This window comes from Biomphalaria glabrata, chromosome 12 (genome assembly GCF_947242115.1).
Source record: "Biomphalaria glabrata chromosome 12, xgBioGlab47.1, whole genome shotgun sequence".
Taxonomy (NCBI): Eukaryota; Metazoa; Mollusca; class Gastropoda; family Planorbidae; genus Biomphalaria; species Biomphalaria glabrata.
In genome coordinates this window covers 26007941-26027462 of record NC_074722.1, presented here as the reverse complement: position 1 = coordinate 26027462, position 19522 = coordinate 26007941, and the positions used below count along the sequence as shown (strand labels likewise).

Genomic DNA, 19522 nt, shown 5'->3' with positions numbered 1-19522 from the left:
GTGAAAACTCTTGTTTTATACTGAATGTCAATTTAATTCAATGCAAAAACATTTTAACAACAACTTCAGATTTAATACCTCAATAAATTTGACAATATTTAAGAAAATACTTTTCTTTTCTAATTTAAATTTGCTATTCCATTCAAAAGAATTCTTTTTTTTTTTTTTGTTGCAATTTAATGAATAACATTTTTTGTTAGATAGGTGCCATTATTCTGACTCCAACCCGTGAACTTGCTTTTCAAATTAATGAGGTGGTTGAACATTTTACAAAGTTTCTGACAAATTTTTCTTCATGTTTATTTATTGGTGGAGAGAAGACGGTAGCAGATATAAATAAATTCATGACAGATGGGTAAGCCTGACAACTTTTCAACATCTAAAATAAAGATTTATTTACAAACATCAGTTGTTTTTACAGGTATTTTTTTTAAATTCTTGAATTTAATTCTCTACTCTTGTGCCAATATGCAGTTTGGTGTGAAGCAAGAAGATGATAAAACCCTTTTCTTTTAGTGTTGTTTTCTCTCAGTCCTTTTTTTTTTCTCATGCCTTGTATCTTGAGTATATGTTATTTAACTCTTTTTAGTTGCCCATCCAATTTATTCTTAAATGGGCTATACATTTTTTGATTGATTTGACAACAGTCATCCTTCAATGAATGGCTTAATTCCAATGTCATGAGACACATGGGATACCATTTATACTTGGAGCTGTATGTTTTGGGACCAGCTTGGACACCAACTTGCTTTATCTGATATGGAAAAGAGCACCTGGTTGCATGCAGCTTCAGAATGAGACATCTGGAGGTCACTTACAAAGTCAACAGGATACGCCTTTGAGACCAAAAGAAAACCAGCAGCCGAGGACAGGATTAGACGTCGAAAAGAAAATCTAAATCGACAATCAGCGGTTATGCCTGTGCTGAATGTGGCAAAATGAGTAGGTCACAGCTGAGTCTGCATAGCCACGGGAAATGCATACCTCCTTAATCTTCGGACTCGAAGACAAGCCTTATTATTATTATTATATGTTTTGGGATTCACTTTTCTTAGGATCTAACTTTTTTCAAAATAACCAGTTGTGTTCATTATAGGTATCAAAACTTCATCACTGGTAGGGTTGACAAGTTTTTTGAAATATTCCTCCCATCTCTGTTTTTTTTTTTCCATCATACAAAGAATAAGAGCTAGATTGACAAATAGTTACTAATTTTTATTTATTTTAGTATTTTTAGAATTGAGTTAATGTTGTACTAAGTTAATGCTGTTTTACTAAGTCCTGGGAACAAAACTGGAATATTATGCTTTTAAGTAAAGTATAATTCATGTGGAAAGTATTGTAGATTTCTTTGATTTCAGTATTCTTGGCCTTGCTGTGCTGATGAATTTTTCTATTATCTTGTACTGTGAAATGACTGTTTTAAGTTAATCGTTTTGAGATAGTGAGAAAAAGTTTATTTCTTCTGGATGTTCAACTTTAAAAGAGAATGCTTATAACAGTAAAATATAATGTGTTACAATCTAGTGAATGGGATGGAGTCAGTTCACACTTCTGACACAAAATATTTCAGCTTACTTACTTCACCTTCACCTATCCCTTAGTCTGTTGGACCTTTGGTGCACCACACAAGATTTGTCGACCGTCTTTCTCCATTCCTCTCTGTCTTTTGCCTTGGATAAAACCCCTTTCAATGGCAGGCCTGTCCATTCTTTTATGTTGACTACTTAACGCATTCTCTCTCTTCCTCTTCTTTTTCCTGGTACTTTTCTCTGAAGGAAGGTCTTTGCGAGTCCCGAAGACCTTGTAATATGACCATAGAGTTTAAGTTTGCGTTTTCTTTACAATAGTTAGCAGGTCATTGTTGGGTCCAATCTCTGTAGTAACCCTACCTCTAATCTCTTTGTTTGAGATGCGATACCTATGATCCTTCTGTAGCATCTCAATTCCATTGCTAGGATCCTCCTCTCTAGCTCTGCAGTCAGCATCCAAGACTCCCAAGCATATAAGAATGTGACCATGACCAGTCTGATTTTGGTGTTGATGGCTATGCCTTTTGCCTTTCCATATTGTTTTGAGTTTTGCAATTGCTGCAGTAGACTGCAATTCTGGCCTGTAGTTCAGGTTCCTTCATCTGAGACAATAGCTCCAAGGTATTTAAAAATACTGACACTTTTCATCTTTTCACCTCAAATGCTGATGCCCCTTTCAAAGCCCTGTTGGCTATTGGTCATAATTTGAGTTTTTTTTTTGCATTTATGTGCATACCATATGCTGCGGAAGTCTTATCTATGTGCATCACCAAGTCAGCTAGTTCTTCTTCTGTCCCTGCTAGACAGAACTTTTCATCTTTTCACCTCAAATGTTGATGCCCCATTTAAAGCCCTGTTGGCTAGTGGTCATAATTTGAGTTTTCTTTTCATTTATTTGACCATCTATGTCATTCGTGAAGTGCAAGTTAGTAATTCTTCTTCCTCCAATGCTTACAGTACCAGCATAGCCCTCAAGAGCATCTTCCATTATCCATTCAAGGAAGATATTGAAAAAAGTTGGAGAGAGTAGGATGCCTTGTCTTACTCCAACTTTGGTTTTAAACAATCCCCAATGTTATTGTTGAAGTACACCACACTAGTGATCTCCTTGTAGAGGCTATCAATACTAAAAATCTGACTAAGTTCTCTTGATACTAAAATCCCGCCTTCTAAATTGTTACACTTGAATTCCTGCTACAGGTCATTTTTGACATCTCTCACTTCTCTGGTGTATCTTTCATACTCATAATAATTTATCACAATAAAGATCTATCTATAATGCTACTGTTTCTAATGCCACTATTTACTCTGTGAAACACACATCGTCAACTGATTCTATTCAAAGTGGTTTGACTAGAGAAAAAATACCTGTATAAATAAGCTACATCTAATCACTTTAAAATTTGTTTTGAAAATAAGTATTAAACTTTTTTAGTTATTTTTTTTCTTTCACTCTTCAGAGGCAATATAGTTATTGCTACTCCTGGTAGACTTGAAGATCTTTTTCAAAGAAAAGAAAATGGTTTTAATTTAGCTGCATCAGTGAAATCATTGGTAATAATTTAATCTCTCTTAATTTTGTAGCTACCAGTAACTTAAAAAAAAATTTGTTTACATTTTTTTAAAATATATTTTCTTTCTTGAAAATTTGCTAAGGAATCCAATACATTTTTAGAAGAGATGTTTAAAACAAAATCTTACTTGCATAAATTATTTCTATTTAAGGAAGTGTTAGTATTAGATGAAGCTGATCGACTTTTGGATATGGGCTTTGAAACAAGGTAAATAATTCCTGAACTATCATTGATGTGCAATGTCACACTCTTTTTATAACATTGTCCTTTTAACTTACTCTAGTTTGATCTTGGTTTAACTCTAGTTTAATCATGATTTATTATTACAGTGTAACAAGCAAAACAATGTTTAGTATTACAGTGTAACAAAATCATTAAATTAATTTTTTTCCCATGTAAGTAAAGCAAAATATTTAGTAAAATCAAGCTTGTAATGTATCAAACTAATCAAATCAGTTTCATTTTGTTTTCACAAACTGAGTTGAATTTTAGTGATCAGCTCTTTAATAATTTATTTTTAGCATCAACACAATCTTGAGTTACCTGCCTAAACTGAGAAGGACAGGTCTATTCTCAGCCACACAAACAGATGAAGTCCAGAACCTGATACGAGCAGGGCTGAGAAACCCATTGCAAATAAAGGTGAAAGAGAAGCCTTCTCTGTCTGGATCTAGTCAAAAGACACCCATGATGTTAAAAAACTATTACATGGTAAATGTTTTTTCCTAATGGAAGAGGGTTGGGCAAAGACCCTTTACATTTTTATAGAATCTTTATCAAAATATTTTAAAACTTTTTTTTTTTGCCTTATGTAATAGACAAAATTTTTACAACACAACTGCATTCAAGTAGGATTTCACAATAGCATATTATGTTGATGAGTACATTTCACTGTAGGTGTTATATTTAAGAGATCCTATAGCAGAGGTTGTTTTTTTTGACAACTCTTACAAACTGTCTATCTTAATTAAACTATAGACTTGAGGTACAAAATAAATTCACAAAAATACTTTGTTTTTATTAAATAAATGATTAAGTTTTTTTGATGTTTATAGATAAAGAGATAATATTTGACTTCATTGTATTTCTTCTTAGTTGGTAGAAGCAGATGAAAAATTTTCACAACTTGTCCATTTTCTTCAACATCACAAGAAAGAGAAAATTATGATATTTTTCAGCACATGCGCCTGTGTTGATTATTTCTCTAAATGTTTACAACAGTAAGTTAAGTGTATTTTTTTTATATTCAGAACTCAGCTGTAAGAATTTTTCCTATTGTTAGATAGTGAATACAGATTTGAGATTGTACAATCTTAACTCTTTCATTGTGGCGTTACTCTCAGGGAGTAACATCTCTAGCACTGGTAAGTGTGGCGTTACTCTAAGTGAGTAACTTGGTTTATAATATTTATTTCACCATCTTTTTTATGTAAAACGTTTTTATTTCTCTCTTTTTTTTTTCATTTTCCGGATGTGGGAGTGATTGTTCTTTGTTTTAGTAGTAAATCTGATATCTGATACCAACACATTTAAAAAAAAAACAACAACATTGTGTTAATGGTTAATGTAAATAATACAATTTCTTAGTGCATTTTGTTCATCTTTTAAGAAATTTGAAGTGTTTAAATGTGTTTAGTATTGTGATTTTCAATATTTATGGGTTAAATGTTCAATTAAAAGGTTAAATCTTTCAGTTTATCAATTTTATATGAATTTTAAAAATATATTTCCTTTTTCCGTGCTGTTTAAAATTAATGAAAAAAAAACATTTTTTTGAAAAATTAATTTTATTTATTATAATTTTATAATTACCATTCATTTTACTTTACAATAAAATCAAATATGTTAGATTATTTAATAAAGTAAAAAAGGTCATGTTAGTTTTAGTAACTCTCCCCCCCCCCCCCCCCTGAAAATTTGTGTTCGCCCCGGAAAACTCCATTTTTTCAATCCAAATAATTTGCACTGAAAGAGTTATTATTTAGTTGGTGAAAGAACAAATGTTACAAATGTTGAAATCAACAATCAAAACAAAATGTTGACCTAATATGTATAATTTGGCCTACTTTTGCTTTGTTTTTAGGATTCTGAAAAAGATGCAGATCTTGATGATTCATAGTAAACTGAAAAGTAAACGCAATAGAGTTTTTGAAACATTTAGACAAATGAACAAGTGAGTAGTTAGAAAACACATAGATTTATTTCAGGACTTCTTGGCCAATAAAATAACACTAACCATGAATTGTTAAAACAAAATCTGTAACGGGTTTTCTGAAATTAAGTTTATTGTTAAAATATTACTATTTAAATGTCCACTATACTTTAAAATAAAAAAAAAAGTTATGTGATGCAAATAAATTCATGAAAATCTTTCTCTTGCTAATACAATAGTTATAGTATTTTTGTCCATATAGTAGTTTTTTTTTTGTTTTTAATTTCACATTTTAGAAAACCCTTGAAAAAAAAAGGTTGCATGTTTTCAAAATTTAGAATGTAGTAGTATATTAGTAAAAAGTATCTTATCAGTTTCTATTGTGCTATTTTTGCTTAAATAGTAGTATTTGGAATATCTTTAAATATAAAAAAAATGCCAATTTTATATGCAGCCTATTATTTGCAAATATTAATTAAAAAAAAACATACTACACATTGTTATTATCTTTAAAGTTTTGTTAAATAAAAAATATTCTTTTTCTCATCTTTCAGCGTAATAATTTTGATTACTGTCTAATTGTATTTTGTTTTACCAGAGTAAAAACAGTTTTTATTTCTATTGCTCTTTTCATTTTGGAATTTCTTTTAATGATTTTATTTTGAAGTTATTGACATAATACATGACGATTACAGGGTCAGCACTTTCTTCTTGTGCACTTAGCAAAAATAGACTAGACATTGTCATAATTACAAAATCTTGTAGCCCCTTTTGAATAAATTTTGAAATGTATAAAAAAATTTGAAATAATAAACCTACTCACTTAGACGTTTATATATTCATGTCCTTGTTTTGTTTTTATATATAGTGGTATATTGATATGCACAGATGTAATGGCCCGAGGTGTAGATATTCCAGAAGTACACTGGGTAATACAGTTTGACCCACCTAGCTCTGCCAGGTAAGTAAACACTTTTCAGCTTCTTGAAATAAGCGTGCCTGACCTTACCAGTCATTTTCTGAAATCTTTTTAAATTGATTTCATCTAAAACCTATTGTTCTTTAGTTATGAACTTTATATATTTTTATGGGTGCAGCAATTAAAAATTTTTTCTGAAAGTGAATTTTGTCAGGTGATTGGTTTTAGCAGCAGCAGTTTTCACATTTTCTTCAGAGCAAGTTCCTTAGGTTAGATGCTATCACAAACCAAACTTTTTATTTGAAGATTTGCCTGAAAGGTGATTTTGTCCTTTATATCTGTGAGTGCAATCATTGATATAAAGGCTGTAACTGTGCTTGGACAATTATTATTTAAAATGACTACTATAGTCATTTAGTTAGAATATCTGTTTGTAGAGAATTACGTTAGCCTATTGTATACTTGTTTTTTAATTATATAAAACTTCACACACTTATGTTATATATTTGTACATAATATGCAACCTGTTCATTTAACAAATATTTTAATTAAACATCTCAGGGACTTTTTTTTTTTGGAGGCATCATATTTAGCATTAATTTAACAAAAATAGTAATCCATGTCCAGATCCTCAGTTTATTTTGTATATGTATGCATTTTTAAATTAATTCCATTTCATGTCTTATGATAAACTTTTTTATCTTTTGAATTATTTCCTGCAGTGCTTTTGTACATAGATGTGGCCGCACAGCTCGTATAGGTCATGAAGGCAATGCACTTGTGTTTCTATTACCCTCGGAAGATGCATACATCAAGTTTATTGAAATCAATCAGAAAGTCCCACTGCAGCAGATGGATAAGTCAAATAATGTTTCTGAAATGTGCACAAGGCTGCAAACATTTGCCATTAATGATCGGTAAGGTTTTATTAGTTGAAGCATTTATTAGGTCATTATTTTGAATTGCATTAATTTTCATCTACATAGTTTTGATATCCTAAATATGTTTTTCAAATCTAAGATAAATCTATAAAATGCTCTTGAAATTGCCTCTAACACATAGTTTAGATGTGGGACTTTACGGTTCAGAATTTCTACTTTAATGTTTCAGTTAATGATACATTAAGTTCATACTTAAAATATTAAAAAAAATAATCATTATAAAGCTCAGTCACGATAAGCCAGATTTTATGGTGCCAATGTAAAACATGATCATTATTTTTTTCACATTATTTTGTGAAGCATCAGTTGAAGCTATTTTTTTTTTACTAAAAATATATTTTATGACATTTGATGCCATATTTAACATTGCTTTCTGTTGTTACCTATTACAATTAAGCATAATAGGTGACATAAAAGATGATGGATTCACAGTATTATGATCATACATAAAGCAGCGCAATGCTCTGTAAAATTTGACAGACTGCCACTACTTACTTAATCAGTAGTTTTTACTTTTTTCTTATTTGTGTGAGTGGAGAGGTTTTATTAAAAGTTACTCCTCTTTCTTCAGGGCCATCTACCAAAAAGGTTTAAGGGCCTTTGTCTCATACATACAATCGTATGCTAAACATGAATGTAACATGATTCTCAGAATGAAAGGTAAGACTCATTTCTTTATATGGACATAGTAGTAGTAAACATCAGAAGAAGGTTGGGAGAAGTGTTAGACATAGATCTATTCTTTGGTTATCATGAGGCAATGCGTTTTTGTGGTTGAGCAATTAATCTTTAGATTTTTAGCTTAGCATGCCTTGTGATTATAAAACAATTTTTTTTAAATTATAAACTGAAGGGAAAAAAAATAAAGAATGAAAATTCCTAATGGTTTCAGCCTTATTTCTTCTTTTTTTAAAAAAAAAAAAAAAGAAGGAAAAGTAAGAGTTAAGAATATTTTGTAATTGTTCTGTTACATAAAAACTCAGCTTGTCTGCAATAATAATTCAAAAAGCTGATCTCATGAAGACATTAAGGAGAGTTGTTGCATTCTTAATGCACCCTTTATTATTGTTAAGTAGCTTTAGATGATGTCCCTATTTAAAGGACAATGATTGTTTTATTAGTGCAGTCTTTTATAGTTCTTTAGTTGCTGCAATTAGCTAACATACAATTTTCTTTTAAAATATCTTTTGTTTCCTCTTTTTGATCTAAAACTAGAACACTGTTTTATGTCCACCATAGTTTGATAGAACACAAAATGTCTTTTCCTTAACATAAATTCTAAATTCATTTTTCATTATGAACTTAAGTTATTAAAAAATTGTTGTCCTTGTATATTCTGTATCATCAGAATATAACACTTGTTAAAACAAAAATTTAGCACATGGGGTAGATAAGTTCCTGTGAGAGACGATCTTTTCCCTTTGCAATTTCTCATGTGACTAAGAGGCCTATCCTAGATTTCTAGATACACATTGACTCCCAATCATAACAATGTATTCTTTGTAATTTTAAGGAATATATAACTTCTAATTTCTTGTATGCTACTGTTCATAAAGTGAATTCTATCATTTTTTTTCATTTGTTTTTTTTTAACTTGTTATTCTGTGTTCCTTTTCATTTTGCATGTTTCTGTCTAAATGTTTGATACTGTGAAATATTTGTGTAGTAGGCGTAAGAATTTGACATGGAAATTCTAAAAAAACCTATGGAAATTAATCATGATAATGGTATATGAGAGGAAACATAACAGAACTCTCCAACTAAAATGAGTGATGAACACCTACTTTGCCTAAAGGAAATACATTCAGACCTCACTGTTCATTCACAATTGTGTTATTAACTGAAAATGTTAAACACTATATAAAATATTGTTTTTGATATACTGAAAAAACTAAGTACCATTGTAATATGTTTCATATTTCAGATTTAGATTTTAGCAGAATGGCAACTGGCTTTGGTTTACTACACGTCCCAAAAATGCCAGAGTTGAAAGGTAAATGTTTGTCTGGTTTCCAGTCTATAGAGGTGGATGTGTCCACGATACCTTACAAAGACAAAGCCAGAGAGAAGTTAAGACTTGAGAAACTTCAGGCTGGGGAAAGTCTGAAGAAAGTGAAGATTGTGCCTCACAAGGTGAGTGTCTTCATGTTCAAATGCAATTATTCATGGAACTTTTGTTACTTATGGTGTTAAAGTAATAAGTTGTCCCTTGTTGAGATCATGGTAGAGATAAAGGGCTAGGGAAGATTGATACTGGCCAACAGGTTTCCTAGTACCCTCGAATGTCATCATCTTTTAAAACAGGTCAACTCCCCCCCCCCCCAATGGATAGCATGATCTTTGAATGACAAATTTAACCCTTTTTGATTAAAAATGTATTTGTCAATATTTGCTTGTGATTTACTTTGATGATGATATGCTGAATCGTTTACTGGCATATGTTTCAGCCTGTTGCCTGGTCTAAAAACAAACTCAAAAAGGAAAAGAAGAAGCTGAAAAAGGAAGGAAAGAACCACAAAGCTGAGAAAAGGAAACATGATACCAATGACAATAAGCTGGAAGATGAAGATGATGATGAGTTTGATAATGACATTAGATTAATAAAGAAATTGAAAAAAGGAAAGGTAACTACAGTATTAAAAAAAATGAATTTTACTTTGAATGAAAAACATTTTTTTTTTTAAATATACTTTTAGAATGGAACATTGAGTTAGAGAATATACTTTGAGAATTCTTGATTGCAAGTTATGCTTAGCATTTCTAATAATTTTTTCTCACAGATTACTCAAGAAGAATTTGACAAAGACTTTGCTTGTGAAAATAATGAGGACTTTAAGGATAGCAATGAAACACAAGACTAAACATAAATAGTATTCTAAAATAAAAGTTTAAAACAGCTAATATTTTTATTTGTACTTTATTGTATTGTATATAATTTAGGAAACTTATATAAAGTATGAGAAATATGTATTTATTTAGTTTCTAGAGGAGCTAACCACTCAGGGGGTGGTCTTTTTCTGTATTCCCACACATCATTGTCCTTGGCTAGTTGCAATCTTTTCTGTCTTCTTTCTGTTTCTATGGCAACTAAAGATACCTGAAGTTAAGAATTATATTCAGTTAGATATTATTAAAAAACTTTTTAAAAATTTAACAGGTCAGTGGTTTTCATAATGTGCACTGAAATGCCTTGATTTCTTGAATAAAATTGGCACAGAAGATTTGATTGTTTCGGGTTATTTATAATTTCAAATTCTGTTTGAAACTAATGTGAATGGAGGGGAAAAAATACATTTAGCAAGATAAGGGAACCGCAATGAAAGTATGGGACACCTATGATTTTAAGCTCAGTAGTTATAAATATAATATTTTAGATATAAATAAAAGACCCAAGCATGGCTATAGTCATTTGCATCAAAATTAAAAATAACCTGGTATCTTCCAACTGTGGCATTCAGATTTAACAAAAACAAGTGTCTGATAGATTAAACTTTTTCTATATTACTATTAATTAGCACAGCACTGTTTATATAATTAGCAAACTGTTTTATGGCAAATATCTAAGTACATTAAATTAACCAAGTAGAATAGGTCTATGTATGTGTCACAGCTTGTGATACCAGCAAATGTCAACCTAGATTATGATGTAGACTTCCTGTTGCACATGCCAGTGCTGCTTTAGGCAGACTTCAAGGACAAGTGTAGCAACAGAGTACTCAGCATATCCACAAAACTGAAAGTCTACAGTGTTGTAGTGCTCCCTTCACTCTTATATGCATTAGAGTCCTGGACCTTATATTCCTGCCACATCAAAAAGCTTAACTCCTATGCTGTCTAAGGAGAATTTATAAGGTGCATTGGTATGACCATATACCATATACTGAATTCATACAGCTGTCCAACATGAACAGTTTCAATGCCACAGTAAAAAGATCCCAATTTCGATGGGCAGGACATGTAGTCCGCATGCCAGATAATGGCATTCCCAGACTTCTGTAGGGGGAGCTGAGTGCAGGAAAGTACGCTGACACCCTTAAGAGCTCCTTCAAGGAGTGTGATATTGGGAAGCACTAGCTCTCGATCGCTCCTCATGGTGTGAAGCTGTGAGTGTTGGAGTCACGAGATATAAAGCAAGAAGAGTGGCCAGCATGAAAGAGTGGTGAACCTACAAAAAGCTGAGAGAAGAAGCAGGCCTATCAGCAACTGACCAAACCTACCCATGCCATGCATGCAGCTGGCTTTTTAAAGCAAGGATTTGACTTTACAGTCATCTTCGAGTTCGTACGATATGAGATATGTGCTCATCTTCAATCACGAAGGAGGAGCTTATAGCTTGTGATAAGGACACAGATAAATAAGTGATGTGGGTGATAACTTTTGATGTGATAACTTTTGATAAGACAAAGATTGATTACTGGTAATTGATGTGGGTTATAACTTGACAGGACAAAGTTCACTTACTGCAGCTTCTGTATCTCTGGTTAGCCGAAATTTCATACAATTATTGAAATCTGTCATCCACTGACTACAGTCTTGCTGTGTGCCATAAACATAATGCTGATAAACTCGACTTAATAAACCTGTGTTAGAAAATTACAATTTCATTTCAATATTTATGTAGAGAATGGTGTTTTCATTTTAACACTCACTAATTTGAGGGTGTAAAGCATTTGGCTTCTCAGGTTCGAATACAGGTGAAGACTAGGATTTACATTTTTTGGTACCCAGATTATTATTATTTTTCAGGAAACATAAATTATCTTTAAATATGATTATGCAACATTATGCAAGATTTATAATAAGCTAAGCTTAAATGTGTAATTTCAAAATAAAACATTTATTTATATTCCAAAAGTGCACTTCAAATATATCACCCTTAAAAATTTCACACACATACATGTGTAACACACACATCAACATGTACCTAGTCCTTGAACGGGATCACCACATTTCAAAAAAGTATTTGTTAGCAAGTAATTTATTTTAAGCATTGGGGAAAAAGCAGAATGAAATACAATTAAAGTAGGTCTACACTCTTCTGCAAATATGGCATACTTCTAGATGTAATAATATTAAAAAAGATAGAGACCTCAACACTCAGCAAAAAATGCTGCCCAGGATCTTCACTTACTAAAATCCGGTACTTTTATAAACATCATATATTAGTCCGCGCTATTTTGTCGGGTCACCAAAATTTTGGGTATTTTTAGGGTGTCCCTGAGTCCACCCAACTTTCTTTTTTTTTTTTACACTTCATTTGATACAGTTAAAACTTAGCTCCACATTGGGATGAGACAATTTTGGTCCTATTAATCTGATTAGACCAACATATCCTCCTTTACAAGATGGTTTCAGGACTTCAGATTCGGTCCTAATAAACGGTTTGATGTGTGCTTTCTATTCGAAGTTAATAGACATCTGGATAGAAGTTACGCAGAATTCTCAGATCAAGTTAAAACTTTACACAACTATTTTTTGTACCTAACAAAGCACGAATCAATAAAAAAATTAACCAATTAGTTAATTGATTTTTTTGTTATTAAAACAGGAAACAAATAGCCTCTGACAACAAGTCCACCTCCAGATCCTTACATGTAGCTCAAAAATTGACTGAACTGTTATCACTGACAGAAGCAGGGCGGCCTTAGGCCACTGCAACCTACTTGACTGCAGTGGGCCCCGCACTTTCCTAAGTCCTGTGTTAATTGTAGGTATAATTTATTAAATTAAACCATTATAACAGGGTTCCCGCGGCCTCCCGATTTTCCAGGAGCTCCTGGAAACTTTATAAAAAGCAAAATATATGAAAAAGTCCTGGAAATCTGAAATTATTAAAATCTCATGAAAACTCATAAAAATCTGCTGAAATATAGACAAAATTGTCATTTTTGGCTGTCATTCAATTCAGAAAATGCCAATCCTATGCGCAAAAAAAAAACATGGCGGTATACAATACCTATACCTGTGGCATGTGGTGAAAGAAGATTGTAGTACCTCAAACTAATCAAGAATTACTTGAGGTCAACAATTCTTGAAGATAGATTGAAAAATTTGGTAATTCTGCTATTGAGCCTAATCTATATAGAAATCAGAATTTTGATGATATACTTTATAGCTTCGCTACATGTAAGGCTCATAAAGTAAATTTAATTTGGTTGTGATTTCGTACTTAGTAAAGAATGAATAAAATGCATAGACAAATTTATTTTCCAATACAAAATCATAATTTTCACTTATTATCCTTATCCTTACCCAAATGGGGCCTCTGGAAATCCATTTCGCATAGGGCCCTGCAAGGGCAAAAGGGAGCTACTGCCTTAGATCGTTAGGTCTGAATGGGTTTCATCCCTCATTCTGTCTGACTGTATCAGCGCTACTCATTGACTAGGGTTTGTAAAAAGGATCAAGATGTCTGTGTGTAGTCACTCAATGAACTTTGTGTATTGTGTCTGTTCTACTTTTTTTTGTTGTGTAAAATTGCAAAAAAAAAAAAGGGTTCTTAAAACCGCAATGAATTTCCAATTAGAATAAATGAAGCAGTCTTAAACCAGTAAGCTTTGGGTAGGAGGGGCTTTTTAGCCTTAACTGGCTATTCAACTAGGAGAATGAAAACTCTGAATCCAAACTTCTGCTGTGATACTGTAAGGAGTCTGGTCTGTGACCTTAGGCAGCTAAAAGTATTAAACCCTAGTAGAATCTGGGATGCTGCAAATATGATGAACCCTAGTCGTTTCACAACTGAAGGAGAAAAACAGCAACTGAACACAAACAAAAAATGTAAAAAAAATTTAGTTTAACATGACTGTCTGAGCAATTTAAAACCTTTTGTCTAAATACACAGCTCAAGTAATATAATATTGAAAGGTTGCTTAAGAAATAATTTATTTAATATTTTCATATACTTATAAAACAAAATACAGACTCTTACTTTTACAATCTTTGTACTCTTCTTTGTAAACTTCACAAGGCCGAATCTGTTAGATTAAAAAAAAGTGAAAATAACAGTTGATCAAGACTGAAATTCCAAGATATTAACTAAATGAAATATTAAATCTTGTGTATGCATGTGTTTGTTTTACATGTTTCAGATGTTCCTTTCCGCAGGATGACAGGGAATGGCAATTGGTAGGGTATGAACCAAGGACCATCAAGACGACCGAAGACAATACAGCACGCATATCGCATGACCAGGCAGCCATCTTTTTTTCTTCCCTACCCTCTTCATGTTCATTTTTAAAGCAAGCTTGACTGAAAAGTTTAAACTCAAGATCACGAGACAAATGTTTGATGTAGAACCATGAAGCAGGGTTGGATAAAAGTTCATCGATATAAAGACTGTATTATGTATTAAATATAAAATAGTGACTAAGAAGCTAATTTCCAATAAGTTCCTTTGGCAAACATGTCAAAGCATTCAAGACTTTTTTTTAACATAGATCTTAGCTTTCCAGTCTGAGGCAAATAATAAGAGAAAATTTTCTTCTTATCCAAAATAAATATAGATCTAGATCTAGAACCTAGTAATACTACTCATCATTCATAATTCATCATTCATAATTGTGGTCAATTTTATAATAAAAATAAATAGCTAGCCCAGTTACTAAATCAGCAACTGTGTCAAGACATCACAGAAATATGAGCGATACATATTGGAAATCACACACAGTGGTGCAGGAATGCACCTACTTGGGAACAACAGTAGCCAGCAACCTAGATTTAGACACTGAGCTGACAAAAAGAATAGGAAAGGCTTCTGCAGCAATAGCAAAACTCTCCAAGAGCATCTGAGAAAATATCAAATTGACTATGGCAACCAAATTCTAGTCTACGATGCCTGCATTCTGAGAACACTTCTTTATGGTAGTGAGAGCTGGGCAACATACAAGTGTCAAGAGCATAGATTAAATAGCTTTCACTTACGCTGCCTGTGATGCATAATGTGCATCTCCTGGAGGAATCATGTCTCCAACCAGGATGTTTTGAACCTGGCCAATATGCACAGCATCTATGCTCTTCTGACAGAGGAGACTACGCTGACTCTGACATGTAACCCGCATTTCCTTAAAGCATCCTATACGTTGAACTTGCGGAGGTAGTTAGACCCAAGGGCCGCCCAAAACTAACCTACAGAGATGTCTACAAGCAAGACATGAGAACCACAAGCAGCAATGAAAGTATGTGGGAGAAGATAGCCCAAGATAGGACAGCATGGAGACAGACTGTGTGCTCGTACTAGCTTCACCAAGAGCAAAAAAAACGAAGCTGCATTAGTTAAGAGTAAGAAAAAGAAAGCTGCCCTGTTAGCTAGCCCTTAAACAGATGCATATACATGCACAAACTGTGCCACTCCAGAAATGACTTGATCATTCACTCCAGAATCTGCCCAGTCTCAAGACGAAACAAAAGCCAGTGACTCATCTGGGTGCATCTTCCAAGACAGAAGGAGCCATATAACTGAGTCAACACTGTCATGTCAAGACAAATTGATCTATATAAGTTTGGCTACAGTAAACATAAAAGTATTTTAAACTTCAACTTTAATTTTAAGTGTCCTTGTCAACATTACTGTGATTACAAAACTGACAAAAGATTTGAACAGAGTCTACAGTAGGGGTGCACCGGATAGTACTTTTTGATATCCGGCCGGAGCCGGATATGACCGGATAGTAAAATTTGATATTCGGCCGGGGCCGGAGCCGGATACCTAAGTATCTTGTTAATAGCTTGTGTTGCTGAACATTTTATGAAACTGTTAAATAACATGTGACCTATATTGGTTGGTTTTATTTTTTTTCCTTTTATATACCTTATTGTTTTAAACTCTGTTACTGATTGATTTATTCAAACTTAACAGTATTTCTAAAAATCTGTATAGCATGAGTGTGTCTGTGTGTATGTACGATACCACCAACTATAAAGGATGTGTGTAGGAAGGTCAATGTAAATAATGTTAGTATATATTTAACTAATTACAAATGTAAATCTCTCATAAATAAAGTGCAATCTGCCTTGTATAGTGGTCGGATGTATGTGTTCATGAATTTCAGCGCAACAACCTGGTCAGATATACCTAGTGAGTCTACACATGTAGTCCTAGAGTAGTGTGTATAGTTGTTTGTGTTAACCATCAAGCATTGTTTTTTCCTTGAGCATACGCACGCAATAGAGTTGGGTGTCAGTCAAAAAAGATAACACATTGGCATGGTCAGTCAAGCATGTAGATAAATAATACCCGTCCACTAGTTAGAGGTCAAGGGTTGTTGTTTTTTTTTACGCTCCAGCATATTGTTTCTTTGTTTGCTAGATCTAACTGCGGTACTATTATTCAATTTATTTTATGCGATTTAAAAATTTACTGTAAGGTTTTTCGTTATTTATTAAGTCAAAAGAATTAAATAATGAAATTAGCTTTCTTTCTAAAGGTTTTAATACAAGGCAAAAATACACACACGCAAACATGCACATCTTTGTTTTATTTTATTGTGCAAAGAACGTACGTAAGAAACATTAAATGCAAAGATCGTATGTTTGAAACATCTTTCTTAATTAATACTTATTAATTATTTTATTCTTGGTTTCAGTAACTGTTACAAAAGGGAACGATAGTAATCCTATGAATGTCAGGTGTGTAAAAGTCGTCCTAGTCTGATACACAGTGGCTAAGTACGCATCTTGAGTAAAAAAAAAATAATAATAACAAGGAGTTAATTGACTGTCACAAATTATTAAGAATATTGTTATCAAATCAAGACACTTAACTGCAGGAGTAATATTCAAGTTAACACGTTAGAAAAATTATTTAACGTTAATATTTATTGACAGTGTAATATCCTTTGTTAGCAAGTTGCGTTTTTTTCATTCTGGCTTAAAAATGGTCAATGTCTATCAATAAATTGGGTGTCAATGACCAAAGAAATAAAATAAAGAGTAGGGGGTGCTCTCCATTTAAAGATAGCCCTGGGCGTGTCTTCTACAAAATAATTAGCTACTGGCTTACTGGGCTATATAATCTCGCGGTTTGTGTTCTGTGTAGCTAAAGGTTACTCGTTTAGGTGCATGTGATCTTTAGTCCAGCTTACTAATTGAGATTTATGTTCAAGTAACTCGGCACACTTGAAAAGGTGTGGCCTCTAGACCAACCACGTGATTAAGATTTTTCTCCAAATAAGCAAACTCTTTGTCCGATACCCGTGTAGATGTTTTGCTTGAAGTCCAGTCCCCCCCCCCCCCCCCCCAATTAAGATTAACTACTAAGTAAACAAACATAGTTCCCTCGTGTGACCCCTAGAGAGTGCTTATGTCCATCGTATCTGACTTGGGGTCACCTGTCAATCAATGAACTCAATGTGATGGACTAAACAAATAAAAGGGGGAGGGAGTTCATCTGGAAATATACCTAGTTACCTTAGAGGTGTGGCTCTTGTAGTCCAGCCCCCCTAATAAAGATTAACTACTAAATAAACAAACTCAGTTCCCTCGAAAGGTGTGACCTCTAGAGAGTGTCAATACGCTGACATTAAACCTACGTCCATCGTATTTAACTTGTGGTCAACTGCCTAAAAAAAAACTCAATGTGATGGACTAAACAAATAAAAGGGGTGGGAGTTGTTCATCTCTACCTCTGGAGATATACCCGCACAGCTAGACAGACGTCTGGTCAGCATGACGTAGTCAAGGAATGTAGCATTTTAACATGTTAACTAACCTACTCAAAGGTCAAGACAAATTGAAAAAAGTGTCAGCCATTGCTGCTCTGTATGTAAAGCGCATTTATGATTTAAATTTTCATTTCTATTTATATTAAGTTATTAACACGCCTTATCTTTATAATAAACGATGTTTGGTGCATATTCATAATAGCTCTATTTTTAAGCACATTATTTTGTTTTAATATAAACATTAATACATTCTACAACAGACATTAATGGAACGAGGTCCACTTTATGCATATTAAATAGGTGTATTTTTTACTATCCGGTAGTGATATCCGACCGGAGCCGAATAGCACCGGATAGTAAAAAATGCCAGATATTCGGCAGAAGCCGGAGCCGGAGGGACTATCCGGTGCACCCCTAGTCTACAGTGACTACAGTCTACATACATATTTTTCTTTCACATTTGGTTTGTCATCTGATGATCTTATCTAGACTACTAAAGAATCTAGACTCTAGATCTACTTCTTCTTAATTTTTCTTATTTTTATGTTGGAGTGTTCATATGACTAGAGCAATACATGAGATGAACTGTGCAGTGGTTTCCAAATCAGAGAGCTCTCCATATAGTTTTCTTTCTATTGGGGTGATTTGGGGCCAATGTCTTATACGAGCCTCTTGGTAAAGAGAGCAGTTTTGGAGGACGTGGTTGGCATTTTCTGGTGATATTCCACATGGGCAGATTTCACTGGTTCCAATTTTGAGCTTCCGGTACATGTGTTGTCGCATTCTGTTGTGTCCGGTCCTAAGTCGAAAGATTAGATGTTGGTCTTGTCGGGATAGCTTATAGTAAGCATACTCTAGATCTAGATTCTAATGATCTAATCACTCATTGATTTTGATTATTTTTTATTGATGACTGACATTGTCACTCATAAATTTAAAGTTCAAACTCAAACTTTCAAAGTCACTTTTTAAGAAATTAACTTCTAGATTAATCTAGATGGATCTAGAATAGCATAGATCTAGATTAGATTCTAGATCTAGACCTAGGCCTAGATTTAGATTAGATTTAGGATATACTGACTTTAGTTTATATAGATAATAGAGATACTAAATATTACTTTTAATAGTTTTAATACTTTTGTTTTATTGAATACCGAAAGTGAAAGTTTTAACTAAGTTACTAACTCTACTAACTCAACTAACTGTACTTCTATTCTAGATCTAGATACACTATTAATACTATTATTATTATAAATTATAATTATACAGATTACAGATCTACTTATTCTACTACTAATCTAGATTCTAGATCTAGCCTTAAAATTAAATCAAATAAATCTAGATCTAATCTTATATTCCATTTAGCATTTTTATTATAGCACTATATTTATAATCTAACAGAAGCAAAAAATTAATCGTACTAGCCAAATATCATCAGGTAAATTTGTGGTTTGTTGGTCTGTCATTTTGTATCTAGAGGACTTTTTGTTGTTTATTTCAGCCTTTTCTAATATACAGTCAAGTGATTGACGGGGGTAAAATTAAAACTGTTACTGGTACTAAAAAAAAAAATTAATACAGGAAAATTATACAAAGCGTTTAGATCTAGATCTATGTCTATGATAATAGCCCCCATGGCCCCATATCATAAGAATTTCTAGAGTCGAGTCTATGTAAAATCAAATGAATATGTAAAATGATTTAAATGTTTCGGATGTTAATTCAGAATCCTAATAACCCAAACCT

General features: G+C 32.8%; 2 protein-coding genes across 6 annotated transcripts in view; one reads left to right on the top strand and one right to left on the bottom strand.

The window, feature by feature from the left end:
* The window catches only part of LOC106067722 (ATP-dependent RNA helicase DDX55-like), a 19110-nt gene extending 9091 nt beyond the window's left edge, over positions 1-10019 (top strand). For all 5 annotated transcript variants that reach the window (XM_013226960.2, XM_056006566.1, XM_013226956.2 and 2 more), the window contains exons 4-15: positions 201-355; positions 2993-3086; positions 3258-3313; positions 3628-3817; positions 4202-4326; positions 5190-5279; positions 6127-6219; positions 6900-7094; positions 7690-7778; positions 9043-9251; positions 9566-9742; positions 9899-10019. In XM_013226960.2, coding sequence (XP_013082414.2) covers positions 201-355; positions 2993-3086; positions 3258-3313; positions 3628-3817; positions 4202-4326; positions 5190-5279; positions 6127-6219; positions 6900-7094; positions 7690-7778; positions 9043-9251; positions 9566-9742; positions 9899-9979 — 1554 coding nt within the window. In that variant the 3' untranslated portion in view covers positions 9980-10019. The remainder of the gene's footprint in view (positions 1-200; positions 356-2992; positions 3087-3257; positions 3314-3627; positions 3818-4201; positions 4327-5189; positions 5280-6126; positions 6220-6899; positions 7095-7689; positions 7779-9042; positions 9252-9565; positions 9743-9898) is intronic.
* On the bottom strand, positions 10020-19414 carry LOC106067724 (UPF0545 protein C22orf39 homolog). The gene is made up of 4 exons (XM_013226965.2): positions 19198-19414; positions 14047-14092; positions 11580-11698; positions 10020-10215 (listed from the first exon to the last, which is right to left on the bottom strand). The coding sequence occupies exons 1-4, from the start codon at positions 19240-19242 to the stop codon at positions 10090-10092; spliced, it is 336 nt and encodes a 111-aa protein (XP_013082419.2). The 5' UTR covers positions 19243-19414; the 3' UTR covers positions 10020-10089.
* Positions 19415-19522: the final 108 nt, after the last annotated feature.